At 46.9% G+C, this 20,661-nt stretch overlaps 1 protein-coding gene across 2 annotated transcripts in view; it reads left to right on the top strand.

Moving 5' to 3' along the window:
* The window catches only part of PPP1R37 (protein phosphatase 1 regulatory subunit 37), a 135,676-nt gene that overhangs the window by 93,632 nt on the left and 21,383 nt on the right, over positions 1-20,661 (top strand). Inside the window, exons 7-11 of one of the 2 annotated variants that reach the window (XM_005295686.5) lie at positions 3,200-3,355; positions 6,889-7,001; positions 8,452-8,593; positions 17,553-17,719; positions 19,593-20,565. In XM_005295686.5, the coding sequence (XP_005295743.2) occupies positions 3,200-3,355; positions 6,889-7,001; positions 8,452-8,593; positions 17,553-17,719; positions 19,593-20,565 (1,551 nt within the window). The remainder of the gene's footprint in view (positions 1-3,199; positions 3,356-6,888; positions 7,002-8,451; positions 8,594-17,552; positions 17,720-19,592; positions 20,566-20,661) is intronic. The other variant, XM_042844468.2, reaches the window with a different exon arrangement.

Below are 20,661 nucleotides of genomic sequence, written 5' to 3'. Positions count from 1 at the left end.
GGAGTGGAGCCATCCGTGTGCTCCCTCCCAAATACCCCTCCTCTACCAACAATTCTTCCTCAGGGGAGGGGTCCTGAGGAGGGAAGAGACTCCAAAATTCCCCTTACGCTTCGCACCCCTCCAGGCTTACCTTTCCCTGTGATGCTGCTCTCCGGGGCAAGAGGAGGTCAAAGCAGTGGAGTGGGTCATAGCTGTGCAGTGGGTGACCTGGGGGGTGCTGCAGCTTCTCACAGCCATGACCCCATTTGTCTGCTTCACAAATGCTCCCACTGACTCCATGTCAGTCCCTCTTCTCAGCTCCTCAACCTGTGGGACTCCCCACTGCTGCTGACCCCTTCATGGGCAGGAGGGCTGGGGTGGGAGGATGAGGCAGGAAGAGGGCAATTCTCTGAGCTGGGGCAGTGATGCAGGGAAGGGATTAATCTGCTGCCAGTGCCTTTGGTAGATGGAGTAACTGTAGCAAATGTGGAGGGAGTGCTGGGTGCTGGAACTTGCGGGTTCTGTGATGGTTCGTAAACCAGGGAAACTCAGCCAAAAACTGCAGAGTTCAGGCAGCCCGTCCCTGCCTCATACCCTTCCAGAAAGTGCATGTATGTGGGGGCTAAACTAAAGCCTCTGACCCCCAGGAAATGTGGAGTTAAAGGAATGCCTCCCACCCCAGACGACTACCACACCAGCCCCCCATGGAGATTGCCATAGGCACTGGGCATATAGTAGAACCTTGTCTCTCTCTAAAAGTAGGGTTACCATACGTCCAGATTTTCCCGGACATGTCCGGCTTTTTGGTCCTCAAATTCCCGTCCGGGAGGAAATCCCAAAAAGCCGGACATGTCCGGGAAAATAGGGAGGGAGGGGTCGTGGGGCTTGGGTCTGGGCTGGGGCCGGCGGTGCTCAGCCGGTGCCGGTGCTCAGCCGGTGCCGGGCCAGAGCCGCTCGGCTGGAGCCGGGGCCCGAGCCGAGCTGGGCTGGAGCCGCTGTGACCGGGGCTGGGGGTGCCCGAGCCGCTGCTGCTGGTGGTGCTCGGCTGGAACTGGAACCGGGGCCGGCGGTGCCCGGGCCGGGCCGGTGCCGGGCTGGGGCCGCCGGCCGGCAGTGCTTGGCTGGTGCCGCTCGGCCAGTGTCGGGCCAGAGCCGCTGGCCGGCGGTGCTCGGCCAGGGCCGGTGCCGGGCTGGAGCCGAGCTGGGCCAGAGCTGCCGGGGCCAGCGCGGGCCGGAGCCGCTCGGCCGGAACCAGGGCTGGCGCCCCAGGGCCCAAGCCGAGCCAGGCAGGAGACGCCGGGGCCAGAGCCTCTTGGCCGGGGCCGGCTGGCCGCCGGAGGGAGCCGCTCGGCCGGGGGGGCCGGACTGAGCCGCGCCTCCTCGTGCCCCCCCCACCACACCAGCCCCAGCTTACCTGTTGCCTCCCTGTTTCAGGCTTCCCGTGAACATTTGATTCACAGGAAGCCGGGAAGGGGGAGGATCGGGGGCGGAGTGTTCAGGGGAGGGGGCGGAGTTGGGGTGGGGACTTTGGGGGAAGGGGCGGAGTTGGGGTGGGGCTGGGGCCCCATGGAGTGTCCTCCTTTTTTTAAAATTAAAATATGGTAGCCCTACTAAAAGAATCTGCCCTTTTCTGTGTGTTCAACACAATTCCAAATCCTTGCTCTTATTCCCATGCCCCTCCCTGTGCTAAGTGTAGCCATGTCGATCAGGGAGCAGTGCAGCAGGTTGCCAGAGCTTGCCCTGCCACCTAAGGGGGCTTGGAGCTACAGCTGCAGAGCTCAAAGATTCCTGTTCGCTGGCCTGTGCTATGCAGGATGTCAGACTGCAGGCTCACAATGTCCCTTCTGGCCTTGAAATCCATTAACATTTTTAAAACTTAGCCGCTTTCTCCAATCTCCCTCACCCCTTCTGCTGGCCCCAAGTCTTAGGGAGGGATACAGCACTGAGGACTCCCTTAGGAGAACAAAGAAAGGAGGGCAGAGTTAAGGTTAGGTGGGGGTGTTATGGGAGCCATTTCCTGGGTTTCAGAGGTTTTAAGTTCAGGCCCTTTCAGTGTTCTGGGAGGGGATAAGGCACCACTGGCAGCTGTTTGGTAGTGAATCACTGCTAGGCATCTTTGTGGTCACATCAGACCCCAGGTACAGGCATATTACAGACAGGTAAGCAAAAGATGGCTTTGCAGTGAATAGGCTATTAGTGTAACTTCCCTGCTATATGCTGCCCTTTGAACCATGTTCTTACGTCTGTCAGGGACACTTGAGAGAGATTCTCCCCTGGGCTGCAGGTTCCAATGCTAAAGTTATTACTCGAGGTCCAGCATTCTGGGTTGTGATCTTGGCGGGAAATGCAGAATTTAATGGAAAATTGAAGTTTTATCTCTTTGGAGCTGCTTTGATACTGCTGCTGACTACCAAGTCCCCCAGCGCTGGCAGAAGTGTCATTGTCGATTCAGAGCAAGATTATAGCCTGCCGTTGTTCTGGGGGCACAAGGGGGGGAAGGGCTCAAGGAGCCGCCACACTATTCCTCATGTTGTGCAAGGCTGCGTGCAGTAGCAGCCCTGGTAGTTGAGGAGAGCAAGGATGGCTCAGGACTCGTTGCACTGCTAGTGTTGCCCTCTACAAAGGCCCTGGTAGTGGATGTATCACCCTCTCTCAGGATTATGCAGGATCCCGCCAACACACCCCCCTGGAGACATTGGGCTTGTGTCTCCTGCAGCTTCTACTGAGAAACTGCAGCTCCACAGTCCCGCCTCCCAGACACAGATTAGCCCCATGACTTTCTTGTCAATATAAAGCATTTAGACAGCCATACTTGTGTCCTGCTGATGATTTTTCTGCCTAGTTAATTTATGCTGATATTGAGACTTTGTCTACAGCTGGCTGACACATTATATGAGTAAGAAAGTTGCATAAGATAAGATGTTGATGGCACTACGAATGGCCTGTGTGGACATGTGTTCTTCTGCAGCATCCAGCCGGAATAAGCCTACGATACATGGCTTGTGTGCCGTACAGAAGGCATTAATGAGCAGTTAGTAGCAGGATCAACATGCAGACCTAAAGCAGTAATGAATGAAACCGAAAGTTACGTCTCCTTTGGTTACATGCTGTTCCAAGGTGTCTTGTGGGTCTACAGACAGGTGCCCTGCTCTCTGTGATCTTTTGTTCTGTAGCTGTGTTACATTAGCTGAAGTGTAATTCTCTGTTCTTTGCTTTTTAGCAACGGCTCTGAAAATGAACATGAACTTACGGGAACTGTATCTAGCCGATAATAAACTGAATGGACTGCAGGACTCTGCTCAGCTTGGCAACCTGCTGAAATTTAACTGTTACATTCACATATTGGACCTGAGGAACAACCACATCCTAGATTCAGGTGGGAGGTCCTCCTTAGTCTTCGTACTTCGTTTCTCTGAGAAATTTTGTCAGAGCGAGATCTACATTTGAAATGTTCTCAGCTGAAAACATAAAATCGTATTGGATCCCATGTTGCACTCCAACCCAGGTTGGACAATTTGCCCTTTAAAAGCAAGCTAAGCCGTCATTCCTTTCTCATTCTGAATATTTTTACTTGTCTTTCTTTTAAAGAGTGACTGTTTCCCCTCTCCCCCCCTCCCCACAACGTAATGTCTTAATAAAGACCGTGAATGTCTAGTAAATCCTCAGACTTTAAACAATGAATAAATTAATTTGTACTCTTTAACGTGAGGTGGAATATGGCGAGTTAGAGTCCCCAGCCTCCACTTTCTTTGGGAACACAGGGACAGCTGATGCTGCTCTTATCTCTGAGACACTTCTTGGTAAAACCACAAAAGCCCCATTCAGGAACTGAGCAGCACCAGCAGGTTGGAAGGAAGAGTCCTACCTGTTGGACTGAAATTCTGTCTCTGGAAGTACCATCTCCTCTTTCCACCAGGCAAGGAGGTAGCTTGAGGTGATTTTGAGCAAGAGGACAAAGGCCTAGGGCTGCTGGAACTTGACGGAGAGGTAGTAAGAGGCTGGCTTGCTGGAACTCTTCCTGCACTTTTCCGAGGAGCCCAGCCCAATACAGCAGCAGGCAGCTCCTGCTGTCAAAGGGAAAGTCGTGGTGGGGGCTGAACAATTTCCAAATCTGATCTCAAATTGAGAGTTGAAATGAGAGGTTTTTAAAAAAAAAAAGCAGTTTAAGCATTTTTAAAGAATTATAGCAGTGTAAGACCATGTCAACACTACCACTTATGTCGGCAAAACTTACGTCGCTCAGGGGTGTGAAAAAACATCTCCCTGAGTGACGAGTTTTGCTGGCATAAGCACTGTGCACACGAGCGCTTCATTGGTGAGAGTTGCTCTCCCGCCAACATAGCTACCGCCACTCATTTAGGTGGCTTTATTATGTTGATGGGAGCTCTCTCCTATATGCATAGAGCGGCTACGTGAGTGATCTTACAGCAGCACGGCTGTGCCACTTTAAGCTTGCTAGTGTAGACGTGGCCTATGTCTCTCTAAGTGCTTAGAGCAACTTAAGCTGCTCAGATCCAATTAAGGCACCTTAAATCACTTGAAGGGTCTGATCATGAGATGTCGCATGCCCACAATTCCTATTGAAGTTAGTAAGAGCTGTGGCTGCTTGACACTTTTCAGGATAGGGTCCTTAAGGTGCCTCACCTCTCCTAGAGATTTCTCAGTGTCTTTTACTCTTTTTCTCCTTGCTCTATTTTCCCATCATACAATGGTAAGGTTTCTTTAAAGGCCTTATTCATGGTTTTACCCTGTAGTTGAGGAGCCTCTTGCAACCTCCAGTGTAGTATTAGCAGGGTTGAGCCCTTGGCAACCTGTTCCTATACAGTTTATTTCTGGAGACTGCCTTTCTGGTAGCCATTCCATCAGCTCAAAGAGTAGGGGAGAGCCAGTCCTTTTTGGTGGGTCCCCTTTATGCAGTGTTTCATAAAGACAGGGTCATTCTCAGGCCTCATCTCAAGTTCTTGCAGATGTTTGAGTTCCATGTGTACCATTTGATTCATCTCCTAGTTTTCTTCCCCAAGCTTGACTTCTGGGGAGGCTAAACTTCACACCCGTGACAGGACAGAACATTCAGATACCCACCCCAATTGTTGTGGTCTTTGCAGTAACTCATTTCCTCTTCAAAATTATCTGAGTGGATCTCCGGCTGTATATAAGGACACGTTATGAGTAGGGCTGTAAGAAAATCGTGGGCCACAATTTTTGTTGTGGAAACGGCAACAATCACAACTTTTTGGCAACACCCGTCACTGTAATTTGGCCCGGGTGTCTCTCCATCATGACAGACGGATGGCCAGGTCATACTTCAGTGAGAGGCATTGTGAGCTGGGGTGGTGGTGGCAAAGGAGGATGAGGCTGGGGATCCAAGCAGCTCAAGGCGAGGCTCTCTAGAGGGCTCACCATAGGCGGCGATTGTTTAGGGCTAGAGAGGGCTCAGCTCTCTGAAATTTGAGCCACTCCACTGCCAGTGTGCAAAGCCTGGCTTGGCAGGCAAAGCCCTGCCTCCAGCAGCACTGGGGCCAGGTTGGTGCTGAGATGCCTGGCTGCAGGAGAGTCCCTGGTGCCCAGTTGTGAGGTGAGTCCAGGTGAGGTGACTTTGGTGCAGTGGTGGCGAGCCTGTCCCTCCTCAGTGTTTTCAAGCAGAGCTGGGGCTGGTGGCAGGAGAGGGGGAGTGAGGGGAGCGAGACAGCGGGAGGAGAAGAAAGGGGAAACGGGGCTGTGGAGGAAGGAGCCAGATATAGGCACAGTTAGCCGCACCCACTGACATTACCATACAGCTCCCTGTGCTCCCAGTCCCCCACTCAGCCTCCTGCCATAGCTAAACCCTAATCCACCCCTGCTTCAACCCATCCAGCCCCTTGGTACCGCATCCCCAAGCAAACGTCCCACCCACCCCCCATATAAACCCAAACCCCACAAAACTTCCTCTCGCCACAGGGTCCTCCCCACCACACCAACCCACCTTCCCCAGATAAAGCCACCCCCGTCGCACAGCCCCCCAAATAAACGCTCCCATAAAACATCACCCTGCCAAACCACTTCTCCAACCCCCCTCCCCTTCATGGCCCAATCCCCACCTCCAAACACTCCCCCACCATGGCTCACCATTTCCCCAGTCATGGGCAGGCCCTAGTGAATGGGCCCAGGCAGGGGCTGGAGCTTGTGCCTCCTGCAGGGTGTGGGGCTGGGGCAGGGAGCCCTGGAGGTGCACCCCCCCACACACAGCCTCTAGGACTCTCTGAGTTGGGGCTGGCTTTAGGGTGCCTATTCTTTCCGCCACCCCGCCCCGTGAATTGGAGGAATTGTGACAGGGAGGTGGGGGGGTATCCAGCCCTTGCTGGATGGTAAAAGACTTACTGCCAATTCAATTACTGTTAATGAAGAAATTGGTGATTTTGTATTTTTTTATAAAGCTATACCAGAAATGTTCTCTACTGTACTTGCATTCTGCTCTGTCCTAATATCAATCACAACCTACTTTAAAAACCTACTGCTTAAATTAATACGTGATAATTAGATTTTGGCTTTTGGATGTCTCCGTTTTAAGTAATTTCTCTCTCTCTCATGAGAGGATAAAGATTTTATTTTTTTTAATAATTCTGTATTGAGAGAAATTTTCAGTGTATCCACCTTGCTGCTTAGAATGAATGAGACGTGTCTGCAGGCTGTTGCCTGTAACGTTCTTCTGCTCCAGCACAGTATGTGAAATTCTATTTTGTGGTTTACTGACTGCAACATTCAAAGCCTGTGCAAAAGAAGGGATTAGATAAGACAAGAAAAGTGCTGTTAAAGCCTACAGTATCTGTGTGTTCACATCAGACTGTGCTGGCATCATGACCGTTGAAGTGCTGGCCTGTAAAATGCTGAAAGCAACCGAATAAATCCACTCTAACTCATACTGTTTTATAGGCTTGGCATACATCTGTGAGGGCCTAAAGGAGCAACGGAAAGGGCTGATCACTCTGGTTTTGTGGAATAACCAGCTGACTCACACTGGCATGGCTTATATGGGGATGACACTGGTGAGTAGATTTCAGGGGGACAAGATTAATGGCTTTTGAGTGAACCTCCTTTAGAGAGTAGTTTGAGGTCTAAACTGGGAGCCTATGGAGAGGAGAAGAAGATATAAACAGTCCAGTTTGCTTTTCTTATAGATGTGTGTTCTAGAGCTAGGCATAATTGTTCTGCAATAGCTCAGTCAAGCCATTGACAATGTAATGCTTGCAGAGCGGGTGGATGCAATGTTCTTGTGCAATGGCATGAAGTGCATTTCTATTGCATAGAAATGAAGAGAATTAATGGAGCATATTGGAGGGGTCAGGGCAAGCAGCCTTTCAGAGGAAAAGGACATCTGTCAGACCGGAGAGGCAGCATTTGCAAGGGATCAGGAATACAAGGAGGATGAAAAACAGGACCTGTTACAGTAAAAGGCAGGATGAGAGAGCACTATTTAGCTGCTATACGTCCTCTGCTATTCGCCCCAACCCTCTTGGTACGTTCTCCTTAGTAGCAGCAGGCCTAATAATAATATATGGAGATATTCCTATCTCATAGAACTGGAAGGGACCCTGAAAAGTCATCCAGTCCAGCCCCCTGCCTTCACTAGCAGGACCAAGTACTGATTTTGCCCCAGATTCCTAAGGATTGAACTCACAATCCTGGGTTTAGCAGGCCAATGCTCAAACCACTGAGCTATCCCTCCCCCCTAGCGCTTCCTGTTCTGAGCCCCACCTTTTTGCGTTCTCTTTTCCTGCCCGCCTGGGTTATCTTTTCTTACGTTTTCTCTCTGCTAGTAATTTCTCTCATTTTCCCTTCTCCTCTGCTTGTCCTTCCTGTCTTTCTGCCTCCTTCTCTCTTACCATCTCCTCTCACTCCTCTGCCACCCTTATTGACTCTCCTTCCTACCCACTCCTCACAGTGGAGGTCCAGTGCCCACCTCTGACGCAGGGAAGGCGAGAACTATGGCTGCCAGCCTAGGCTGGGTCAGTAGCCATCGGCAGGTAGTTGTGGTGTGGCTAAGTTACTTGTAGACTTCCCGTGGCAGCACAAGCCTAGACAATACATGCTGGAAGGGCAGGCTCCAGCACTAATGCAGAGGATGTGGGTAGGGGAGGGAGTCAGCCTGTGACAGGCTGAAGGAATGGATTGGTTGCTGAGGCACATGTGCGCTCTGCCAGGCCAATGTCAGTTTCACCAGCTCAGTAACCAAAGGGCTCCTTTGTTCTGTGGGGATTGAAAAATAAAAAACCTGGACAAAACAGTAATGTCTGTAAATCTAGCAGCTCTGGAAATCAGTGGTATTCCCTAGGGCCCCCCTAAGAAATTCCCATTTTGAACTTGGAAGGGCCTAAGAGAGTCAGTTATTTCGCTGTGGTTGGTAGGTGTTGATGTGGCTGAGGGTCATGACTTTTTTGCGCTGACATTCTATTGTAACGTACCTCTTTCACCTTCTTTTTCTGCTTGTGTCCACAGCCTCATACGCAGAGTTTGGAGACCCTGAACCTTGGTCACAATCCCATTGGGAATGAAGGTGTTCGTAATCTGAAGAATGGACTCATTGGAAACCGCTCTGTGCTCCGATTAGGCTTGGCTTCTACTAAACTAACATGCGAGGGTAAAACAGACTTTCCGTACCTTGAGGGATCGTTACTTTCAGGATTATCAATCATTGAAGCCCCCAACCCTTTTGTCATTATTGAGAAAGCAATTAACAATGACAATTACAGGAATAATGTCACTCTTGGCTCTTGTGATATCCTAGGATCATAGAATCATAGAAGATTCAGGAGGTCATCTAGTCCAACCCCCTGCTCAAAGCAGGACCAACCCCAACTAAATCATCCCAGCCAGGGCTTTGTCAAGCCAGACCGTAAAAATCTCTAAGGATGGAGAATCCACCACCTCCCTGGTGTTTCCTAATACCTGATGTAGACTTCCCCCATTGCAACTTGAGACCATTGCTCCTTGTTCTGTCATCTGCCACCACTGAGAACAGCCGAGCTCCATCCTCTTTCGAACCCCCCTTCAGGTAATTGAAGACTGCTGTCAATCCCCCCCCCTCGCTCTTCTCTTCTGCAGACTAAATAAGCCCAGTTCCCTCAGCCTCTCCTCATAAGTTATGTGCCCCAGCGCCCTAATAATTTTTGTTGCCCTCCGCTGGACTCTTTCCAATTTGTTCACATCCTTTCTGTAGTGGGGGCCCCAAAACTGGATGCAGTACTCCAGCTGTGGCCTCATCAGTGCTGAATAGAGGGGAATAATCACTTCCCTCGATCCGTTGGCAATGCTCCTACTAATGTAGCCCTAGCCTTCTTGGCAACAAGGGCACACTGTTGACTCGTATCCAGCTTCTCAGCTACTGTAATCTGCAGGTCCTTTTCTACAGAACTGCCGCTTAGCCAGTTGGTCCCCAGCCTGTAGCAGTGCATGGGATTTTTCCATCCTAAGTGCAGAACTCTGCATTTGTCCTTGTTGAACCTTCTTTGATTACTTTTGTCCCAATCCTCCAATTTGTCTAGGTCACTCTGGACCCTATCTCTACCCTCCAGCATATCTATCTCTCCCCACAGCTTAGTGTCAGCCGTGAACTTGCTGAGGGTGCAATCCATCCCATCATCCAGAACATTAATGAAGATGTTGAACAAAACTGGCCCCTGGGGCACTCCGCTTGATACTGGCTGCCAACTAGACATCGAGCCATTGATCACTAACCGTTGAACCTGACGATCTAGCCAGCTTTCTATCCACCTTATGGTCCATTCATCCAATCCATAGTTCTTTAACTTGCTGGCAAGAATACTGTGGGAGACCGTATCAAAAGGTTTGCTGAAGTCAAGATATATCACATATGCTTTCACCATATCCACAGCGCCAGTTATCTCATTATAGAAGGCAATCAGGTTGGTCAGGCATGACTTGCTCTTGGTGAATCCATGTTGACTGTTCCTGATCACCTTCCTCTCCTCCAGGTGCTTCAAAATGAATTCCTTGAGGACCTGCTTCATGATTTTTCCAGGGACTGACCGGTCTGTAGTTCCCCAGATTCTTCTTCTTCCCTTTTTTTAAAGATGGGCACTATATTCGTCTTTTTCCAATCATCCAGGCCCTCCCCCAATCGCCACGAAGTTTCAAAGATAATGGCCAATGTCTCTGCAATCACATCAGCCAACTCCCTCAGCACCCTTGGATACATTACATCCATGGACTTGTGCATGTCCAGCTTTTCTAGATAGTCCTTAATCTGTTCTTTCACCACTGAGGGCTGCTCAGCTCCTCCCCATACTGTGCTGCCCAGTGCAGCAGTCTGGGAGCTGACCTTGCCTGTGACATGTAGACATGTGGTGTGATGTGATGTAACATCATAAACCTGTAGGGGCTGGAAGGGACCTAGAGAGGTCATCAAGTCCAGCTCCCTGCCCTGAGGCAGGGCCAAGTAAATCTAAACCATTCCTATGTTAACTTCTCTAATCGTCCAATCACATGTTATTTTATTGTGAGAAGACTGAAGCAAAGTAGGCATTGAGCAGCTCTGCCTTCTGCTCATCTTCCATTACCAGCTCACCTTCTCCATTGAGCAGTGGGCCCGCACCATCCCTGGTCTTTTCTGTTTGTCGGACATATTTGTAAAACCCCTTGGTGTTGTCTCTAACATTCCTTGCCAGCTGTACCTCATTCTTTGCCTTAGCGTTCCTGATTTTGTCCCTACATGCTCTCACTATTCCTGTGAATACTTCCTTGGTGACCTGTCCTTCCTTCCATTTCCTGTCGGTATCCTTTTTGGTTTTTAGATCGCTAAAAAGCTCTTTGTGCAGCCACACTGGCCTCTTGTGGCTCTTCTCTTTCCTCTGCATCAGAACAGTATGATGTTGAGCCTCTAGTCTTACATCTTTTAGAAACTACCAGCCCCCTTTGACTCCTTTTCTTCCTAATTGGTCTTTCCATGGGACCTTGCCTATTACTTCTCTGAGTTGGTTGAAATCTGCCTTTCTGAAGTCCAGTGTCCTTGTCAAGAGTAAACATGCCAGGTATTTTTAATCTTTCTTCATAGGTCAGGTTTTCTCAATCTTTTGTCATTTTTGTTGCTCTCCCCTGGACTTTCCAATTGCTAAAGCGTGGCACAGTTCTCTAGGTGAGGCCTCACCTGTGCCAAGTAGAGCAGGACGGTTACCTCCTGTGTCTTACACGTGAGACTCCTGTTAATATACCCTAAAATTATATTGGTCTTTTTAGCAACTATATCACATTGCTGGCTCATATTGTAACCCCCAAATCCTTCTGAGATGTACTGCCACCAAGCCAGTTATTCCCCATTTTGTAGTTGTGCATCTGATGTTTTCCTTCCTAAATGTAATACTGGATAAGAACATAAAAATGGCCATACCGTCAGACCAGTGGTCCATCTAGCCCAGGATCCTGTCTCTGATAGTGGCCAGTGTCAGGTGCTTCAGGGGGCATGAACAGAACAGGTGATCCGTCCCCTGTCATCCAGTATCCGCTTCGGGCAGTTAGAGGTTTAGGGACACCTGGAGCATGGAGTTGCTTCCCTGACCATCTCTGCTAGTAGCCATTGATGGACCTGTCCTCCATGAACTTACCTAATTCTTTTCTGAACACAATTATAGTTTTGGCCTTCACAACATCCCCAGGCAATGAGTTCACAGGTTGATTCTGAGTTGTGTGAAGAAATACTTCCTTATGTTTGTTTTAAACCTGCTGCCTATTAATTTCATTGGATGACCCTTAGTATAAATTACACTTCCCTATTCCCTTTCTCCACACTATTCGTGATTTTATAGACCTCTATCCTATCCCCCCTTCATCATCTCTTTTGTAAACTGAACAGTCCCAGTCTTTTTAATCTGTCCCCATACAGAAGTTGTTCCATACCCCTAATCAATTTTTGTTGCCCTTCTCTGCACCTTTTTCAATTTTTAAAATATCTTTTTTGAGATCGGGTGACTGGAACTATGCATGCAGTATTCAAGGTGTGGGTGTATCAGGTAGTGGCATTATGATATTTTGTTTTACTATCTATCCCTTTCCTAATACTGTTAGCTTTTTGGACTTCCGCTGCACATTGAGCGGATATTTTCAGAGAACTGTCAACAATGATTCCATGACTTTTATTTTTGAATGGTAGCAGCCAATTTAGACCCCCACCCATTTTGTATGTACAGTTGGGAATATTTTTTCCATTGTGAATTACTTTGCACTTATCAACATTGAGTTTTATCTGTCCTTTTGTCACCCCGTCTGGTGAGATGCCTTTGTAACTCCTCACAGTCTGCTTTGGACTTAACTGTCCTGAGTACTCTTGTATTGTGTGCAGATTTTGCCACCTCACTGTTCACCCCCTTTGCACTTGTCTTTGCAGAATTTCACCTTGTTGATTTCAGACCAGTTCTCCTATTTGTCAAGTTTTTTGAATTCTGATCCTGTCCCCCAAAGTACTTGAACCCCCTCTCAGCTTGATGTCATCCACAGATTTTATACGCATACTCTTCACTCCATTGTCTAAATAATTAATGAGAATTTTGAATAGTACCAGACCCAGGTGTGACGAAGTGGGAATTTTCCCTTGTTATGTACTAGCAGTGCCTCCTCCACCTTCTCTTCCTGGTTTGATGGTCTGTAGTAGACCCTCTACAATGATGTCATGCTTATTTTTTCCCCTTTTATCTTTACCCAGAGACTTTCAATTGGTCTGCCTTTTCACCTCCTGTACAAGTGTACGTATTCTTGCTGTATGTATTGTACAAGTTCCCCATTCACCATAGAGTCTTTCGACTAAGCTAGGACCTGAAGCTTTATGGGGGGAGAAAACAACCAGAAAAAAAACTTTCTTTGGATTGGAGGGGACTTTTTCAGGCATTCTGTGTGCCCAAATGCAACGTTTTGTCTTTACTAGTCACTTTTATGACTGCAAAGCAATTTCCATGATATATATATATATATAAAAAATAACCCCTTGGTTTCAAGTGCTCAGAACTTTCCTAAGTCTCTTGTACTGGTCTGTGAATCTTGGTGATTGTTTGGAAATTTGACCAAAGTCCTTCCAGTCATGTGCAAGGTAGGAGAGTGTGGGGAAAATACAGTATTTCAACTGTAAAACAAAACAAAACAAAAATTATGATGTGTTTTTATTTGGGAGGATAGAACAAAATTTCCTGAATTCCTTTGACCTAGAAATTTGGCGGGTATATCGTCCTTGAGGTATAGTGCTTGTTTTGCTAATAACACTAACCAATATTAATTTGCATGTTTTCTCCACCACATACAGTCTGAAGTTCCATTAATTTTAAAATACGATGTTAACCCTGGAGGCATTAGACTATCACCTTGAACTAATTGATTGCATAGTGGGATTCCTGGTTCTTTAAACTACTGCAGCCCAGCCAGCAGTTCTTTGAGCCAAACAAATGTTTTGGGAAATCCAAGGAATCTGGCAAAAGAAATGCAAGAGCTCCCTGGTTGGGGAAGCGCTGTGTTGGCTGGAGGGAATGAGTCAGAGCCTGGGACCTAGGAGGTCCTGACTTCCATTTACCCTCCTTCACCGAATCGCCTTAATTTTCTGGACTTTACAACCTTTATTCGGTGAAACCTCTCATCGACTTCTTGGGGAATGTCTTGTGCATAGTGCCCCACCAACAAATTGTTCTGTCTCTCTGTACCTTAGTCAGTCGGATGGGGCTATTAGCACTGCTCACCTTCAGTGATGCTCTTGGCTAAGATTACGTAACTAGAATTGGTGCCCTCAGATTACCTTAATTAGTCCTTATTGGAGGCCTCAGATTTTTTTTTATTTTTCTTTGGACTCTCTTGCACCCCTTTTAACCTCACTGCTCCCCCCATTCCCTCCACATCAACCACTGTCCTCTCCCATGGAATTTCTGGAGTTGTTTCCTCGTGCAGGATGGCTAAGCAGCACCTGAGGGGTTCTACCGGAGAGGTGGTGATAGCTTCTTCACACCAAATATTGAGATGGCAAATAAGGGGGGCTATTAAAACAACTCACAAATAAACCTTTTGATTCCAATAAAACAGATGGTCTGACCACAAGAGACAACCCTTCATATCAACCTCCTGGAGATCAGAATGGTCAGAAATGCCTGTCTTCATTTCCTTCCTCTCATCAGACACAGATCCATCAAAGTCAGGAGAGACAATGTGGCCTGCATGAATCAATTGGCAAAGAGGGGCAAGATTGTGCCAAAACAATAAAGTTGTGGAATTGGTGCATAAAGCATCACATAAGGATCTCAGCAATGTATCTGCCCAGCATACAGAATACCACGGCCAACACACTCTGCAGGTGTTGCCCCAAGAATACACGTGGGAGTTTGATTCTCTGGTCCTACTTGGAATCTTTCAGACTTGAGGGTTTTCCAGAAGTAGACCTTTTTGCCACACCACAAACAAAAAATGCTACCTATTTTGTCCAAGGTGTGTGTGGGGGGGGAAGGCTGTTTAGGTTGCAATTCACTGGGGGACACGTTCCTCTTGCCTTGGATGGACACACTGTTGTAGTAGGAAGAGAGTCTGAGACATAAGCCCTTGTATCAAAGGCCTGGTATGAGGCAGGATCTGCTCACAGAATCTGGCAAGAACAGGGCTGATACTGCAGAATACACATTCCTAGGAAGTGCTAAGCACAGAGTACTTACACAAACACATCTCAATATCAAGTGGTACCAGAACGCCCCAATATCAAGTATGGTACAAAAACATTCCCTAAGGAGAACAGGAACACATTGACCCATCCTAAAAGATAAGGTTAGGATAACTGTACATAATAAAAATGTTTTGATCAAACCAATATGTTCAAGATAATAACTAGCAACATCAGGGGGCAGTGACTATGTCAGAACCAGTACTAACTTTTTTGTATCAGGGTTTAAAAATGTATCTCAGAGGGAGTATCTTTGTCCAGCCAAGGGCGGAATGGAAAGTCCTGCCGTTCACTAAGCTGTGTCCATTGTCACAGGCATACATGTCTTAGTATCTTCATAAAGTCTGCCAGGTGCTATTACCGTGCTTTGTCGATAATAAACCTGACCTGGCACCTTCGTACCTTAACAAATCTTGTGGTTATTGGGCAGTTCATTCAAGTCTGCGCAGAGCTGGGGCAGCACACAGGGAGAACACACGCGCAGCCAAACATCTAGCCACAACTGTTTTATGCCTTCCCTCTGATGCCTCTCATTCTCAAGGTGATAAGATCAAGCAGAACAAGGCCAGAGTCATTCTGATAGCCCTGACGTGGTTGAGATAAGCGCTTTCCCTTACTGTTTCACTGTCTCTTAATTCCTCTCTCAGGATGTCGGACCCCTGACACATCCCAGCTTGGGCATTCTTTGCCTCAAGTCATGGTCCCTGAATGGTTCTTGGGGCTAGAGTCCTCTTGATCTGTGGAGGTACAACATGTGCTATTAAATAGTAGAAACATTTCCACCAGAACTTACCTCCAGAACTTGTCAAGATTTGGCCACTGGTATGAACTCCATAGTACTCCTTCTGAATCTGCCCCAGTTCCTCTCATTCTGGAGTACCTGTTGCAGCTTAAGAAATTGTCCCTCAATTCCATCAAAGTTCACCTGGCTGCCCTAACAGCCTTTTATACTACTATTGAAGGTTTCTCTTTGTTTGCTCACCCCACAGCCACGAGATTTATGAAAGGCTTAGGGAATCTGCTCCCATAGGTAAAGGTTCCTACTTCTGTTTTGGACCTGAATTTGGTTCTCAAAAGCCTCACGAAGCCCCCGTTTGAACTAATGGCCATTGAATTCATCAAGAAAACAGCCTTCTTAGTGGCAATTCCTCAGCCCGCAAAGTCGGAGAGGTTGGGGTTTTAATGGCAGATCCCCCTTTCTCAACGATAAGGTGTCCTTATGGCCGCATCCCAGGTTTCTCCCTAAAGTGATTTTTGAATTTCACCTGAATCAGACCTGCCGGTTTTCTTCCCAAAACTGCATGCTTCCAACCAGAAGACTATTCTCGACACTCTAGATGTCAAGAGGGCGTTATCCCTCTGTCTGGATAGAACTAAACCATTCTGTAAATCCAATAGACTATTTCTTTTGATTGCAGACAAATCTAAGGGTTCCACCATTTCTACCTAGAGACTCTCGGAATGTATTTCCAAGTGTTTCATAGCTTACTGCCAGGCTGTCGACATTCCACCCCCTACCAGCATTTTGGCCTACTCGACCAGATCACAATCTATATCTATAGCTCTCCTTAAAAATGTTCCCATTCCAGAAATCTGCAGAGCCGCTACATGGTCTTCGGTACATACTTTCTTTAGACACTGTGCCTTGGTGGATGCCTCCAGGTCTGATGCTGCAGTTGGCCATGCAGATCTCTCATCTGTGATGGACTCCATTCTGAAGCCCCCTCCTCCTACTGGGGATATTGCTTGGAAGTCACCAAGACTGGAGCACCCATAAGGACACTCGAAGAAGTGATTACTCACCCCGTACAGTAATTGTGGTTCTTTGAGATGTGTGTCCCTATGAGTGCCCCACTACCGGCCCTCTTTTTCTCTGCTTTGGAGTTTCTTCTGAGACATGGTGGTACAGAAGGAACTGAGAGGGAAGTTCACCCATACAGCATAACACAGCCTTGGTGCAGGGCACGAGGATACCAGTGGTGCATGTGCGGGCCAAACGGACACCGCTAAGGAAAATCTCTGATCAAGGGCACATGCACACCAAGAGTGGAGCACCCATAGGGGGAGACATCTCAAAGAACCACAGTTACTGCACAGGTGAGTAACCTCTTCTTAAAGTCTTAGAAGACACAGTCCCTTCCACAAAGCGCCTACAATCTATTTGCTTATGAAGCATCTAGATGTTTTGGAATCCATGTAATAACTTACTGGTATGTATGAATGAGTTTTCCAAACTGTACTTCAACGGGAATCTGAAAATTGTCGGTTGCTATGTTAGATTTATACAGTTCCTTTCATCTTAAAAAGAACAGGAGTACTTGTGGCACCTTAGAGACTAAGTACTCCTGTTCTTTTTGAGGATACAGACTAACACGGCTGCTACCCTGAAACCTTTCATCTTAAAGGATCCCACTCTATATAAACCCTATATACAGGAAACACTTGAGTCCCCTCTGAGATGCAGGTACTTTTGGTTTAGAAAACATCTGCTTAACAATGCATAAAAGAACCCCTGGGTTTATGACAGGAAGTGAAGAATACCATCTCCAAACTGTAGCAATTGGTGGACTGTAGGAAGGCAAAACGGCATTATAAAATTGAAATACAGCCAGAGCATCAGTGGCAGAAAGTGCCTTGGGGTCTTTTATTTATGGGTGACCAGGATGTTGTATTTTCAATTCCTTGAAAACAAGTAGAGTTAATACGTAGATTTTTGTAGAGCAGATTGTTACAATCGCAAGAATCTGGACAAAATTCTGTAATGAGAAATGGGTCCCATCTCACTAGGTCTTGTCTGAAGTACACCAGTCAGAATCTTTCCTGGTTGTTTATGGGGAGCATGTTGTGAGCTGTTTTTCTTTTCCATTGTCCTGGTTCATCATCGGTGCACTTTCTTCCCCCGCAGGTGCTGTGGCGGTAGCAGAATTCATTGCAGAGAGTCCAAGGCTCCTTCGACTAGACCTGCGGGAGAATGAGATTAAAACGGGGGGTCTGATGGCCCTGTCCTTGGCGCTGAAGGTCAATCATTCTCTGCTCAGGTTGGACTTAGACAGGGAGCCGAAAAAGGAGTCTGTAAGTTGCACTACATTTTTTGTGAATATGAACTTGGTGTGGTTCTAGACTGAATTACGTATCCGAGAATATTCATTCCCTCTCTCAAGCTACCCACCAAGCCCATTCCTATAAACAACCAAAGCAGGAACCTCCCAAACTCAGTGCTGGGTCTAGCAGAGATATAAACATCTGGGTGTCTTTTTTGATAGGCAGAGGTGCTCCCCAGGGTCATTGTGCCTGGCTATCTCATCTGCCATAGCAACATGTTGAAGGTAGACCAGTCTTTTGTCACATTCATCAGGAGCTTGATACTTTGAAACCTCCCATTAGAAAGCTCCCAATGTCATGTCAGATAATATGTCATGGCATATTAATGGGGTCCTAACTAAGCTGTTGACAGCTCCTTTTGAGTCATTTGATGCCTTTCAGCTTAGGCTTCTAATATGCAGAGTCATTTTCCTAGTGCATTGACTCTGCTCACACCGCAAATGAGCTTGCTGTAGACTCTGATGACTGCACATCTTCCAGTGGGTCATATCATGGAAATGGAGTTAATCAGTCAATGATTCTGCCAGTGTTTTCCCATATCAGTGTACCTGTCCAGGTGATTCTCCTCTTCACAAGCTGTAAAAAGGTCCTTTGGATTCTTATCTACTCAGACAATCCACCAAACTTTTTCTCACTTAATGCTAACTCTGTAGTTTCTGCTCTCTGAGGAAGCCATGTATCTACATGGCTGCGAGACTCTCTCTAACTGTAAGGTCATATTGAGGCTCATTGTGTATGGCAAAAGTCTGCTTCAGCGGACTTGATCTGTTCCCATCCAGGAGATTTTCAAGGCAGCCACAGGGGAATTTGTTGAATGCATTCAACAAACACCATTGTTTTGGTTCATAGACTCTAAGGGACTGTTGTGACCTCCTGTATAGTGCAGGCCATAGAACATGATTAGGCCTCTAGATAGGAATCAGAATGTGATCTGTTAGAATTTTTCTGAGCTAGGGGCATCCAGTCTCTGGTCTCTTACTATTTTTTACTCTGTTTTTGGAATACCTTTATGATCTTCTTTCCAGTTTCTTAGCGAAGTCTCAGTATAACTATATCCTTCAAAACCTCGATGTATATCTTTTAAAAATGTTAATTTTGGCTATTTTAAGATGCGTTAACCTTGCCTATGCTTCCTACAGTGTGGTGTTTGTCAATGTATCTTTAGAAAAATGATAGTTACTGGTAATAATTGTTCTCTAAAGATGCCCACCCATCATTCCATAGTGTTGAGTCAGTCCTTTCTATACCTATGGGAGTGATTTGACCTGTTATTTTTTAGTATTTGCATTGCGATGGCACTCAAATCAGACCCCAAATCAGGATGAGTGGGGGTCCTCCCATTGGACTGGGTCTTGAGCAAAGTGAGAGACAATCCCTGCCTCGGTGTTACAATTGAAAAAGGAGTCGTCCTCGGAGAACAGCAATTACAAATACGTCATTTTCTCATTCCATCCTGTATCAAGGCAGGAAAACAAAACAGGCTATTTATTGTAGTCACTTAATGAGAAAGCTTCACTACCTTTTAAAGCCAGAACCTATTGCCTTTGCTAACAAAGTCTCCTCGCTTTTAATCAATTACATTCAAGAACAGTAGATGGACAGGTTATTCTTATAACTGCAATAGATGTTTGCTGAAGTTTACTAGTTGGTTACCCACCCAAGTGGAGTTAAAGGTTTATCGCTGTTCCCATATTCTCTGCGTAAGCAATTGGATAGCCCGTAACATTGGTGCAGAAACCAATTTCTGCACCAAGATTGAGTCGTGTCGAGAGAGCTGTAAATATGCTGTATGCTGTATCTCAGACTGTCTGCAGTTTCAGCAGTGTTTCTCTCCCTCTTGCAGGTGAAGAGTTTTATTGAAACACAGAAAGCTCTTTTAGCTGAAATCCAAAATGGTTGCAAGCGCAACTTTATTCTGGCCAAAGAGAAAGAGGAGAAAGAACAGAAACTTCAGCAATCTGCCTCTATGCCAGAGATCACCATCACCGAGCCGATTGAGGAGGGACCTGTGGAAAACAGCCAAGGTGATGGCACAGCAGCAACACCTGAAGGAGATGAAGTGGGGGAGATGTTGGTGTCCAAAGAGAACAGGCATACAGACAAGACAATAAACAGTGACAAAGATGGGGTGACCTTTTCAGACTCTGACACAGATGATGAGGTAGACACTGGGTTAGAGATTAAAGATCTCAGTAAATCACAGAAACAAAATGATTCTGTTCATGTAGATAATGTGCCCCAGACATTTCTTTCTCCTGAAAAGACAAGGGATGCACTTAGCTCAGAGGACAGAACTGCCCCTTCAAACATGGCTGAAGAAACAAAGTGTGAGCCCAAAGGAGGGGGAAGCATAGGGACTATACCAGGGGCTCAGGCACATGCTAACTCTCAAGGAAATGAGAGGAGAATTTCTGTTACCAGTCCTGGGCGAGGACATAAAATCTTTGTAGTGACACGAGTGGAAAATCTACCAGAGAAAACAGCAGAAAACATTACCCGGCTGAAGGAGAATATCAGTGACCTGCAAGGCAATGCAGTGAAACAGTCTAAACTGATAGCTCAAACCCTACCTACGAAGACTGAATTTTTGGACTTGCAGGCAAATGGGACTGTTTCCACGTTGGCAGCCAACTTGGAAAATGCACCATCGGCAGGAACCCCTGGATCAGTTTCAGAAAAGATGAACTCTGGGCCGTGCGAAAATACAGTCCATGAAACTCCACTTCCTAATGGGCTAAAGACAGAATTTGTTCATGCGCTACCAGATACGTCCTCAGGTTGTGATGGGAAAATGGGGAGCTGTGCTGTCGAGCATGGTAAGACTGCTTTACGTTATTCTCGAATTTATTCTCTGTTGTGCTGAACTTGGATCTTCAAAACAAAGTGATTTCTGATCCCTGTTTCCTCAGCTC

Source organism: Chrysemys picta, chromosome 17 (genome assembly GCF_011386835.1).
Source record: "Chrysemys picta bellii isolate R12L10 chromosome 17, ASM1138683v2, whole genome shotgun sequence".
Classification (NCBI taxonomy): domain Eukaryota; kingdom Metazoa; phylum Chordata; order Testudines; family Emydidae; genus Chrysemys; species Chrysemys picta.
The sequence above is the reverse complement of the archived record's forward strand: the minus strand, read 5'-3'. Positions and strand labels throughout refer to the sequence as shown.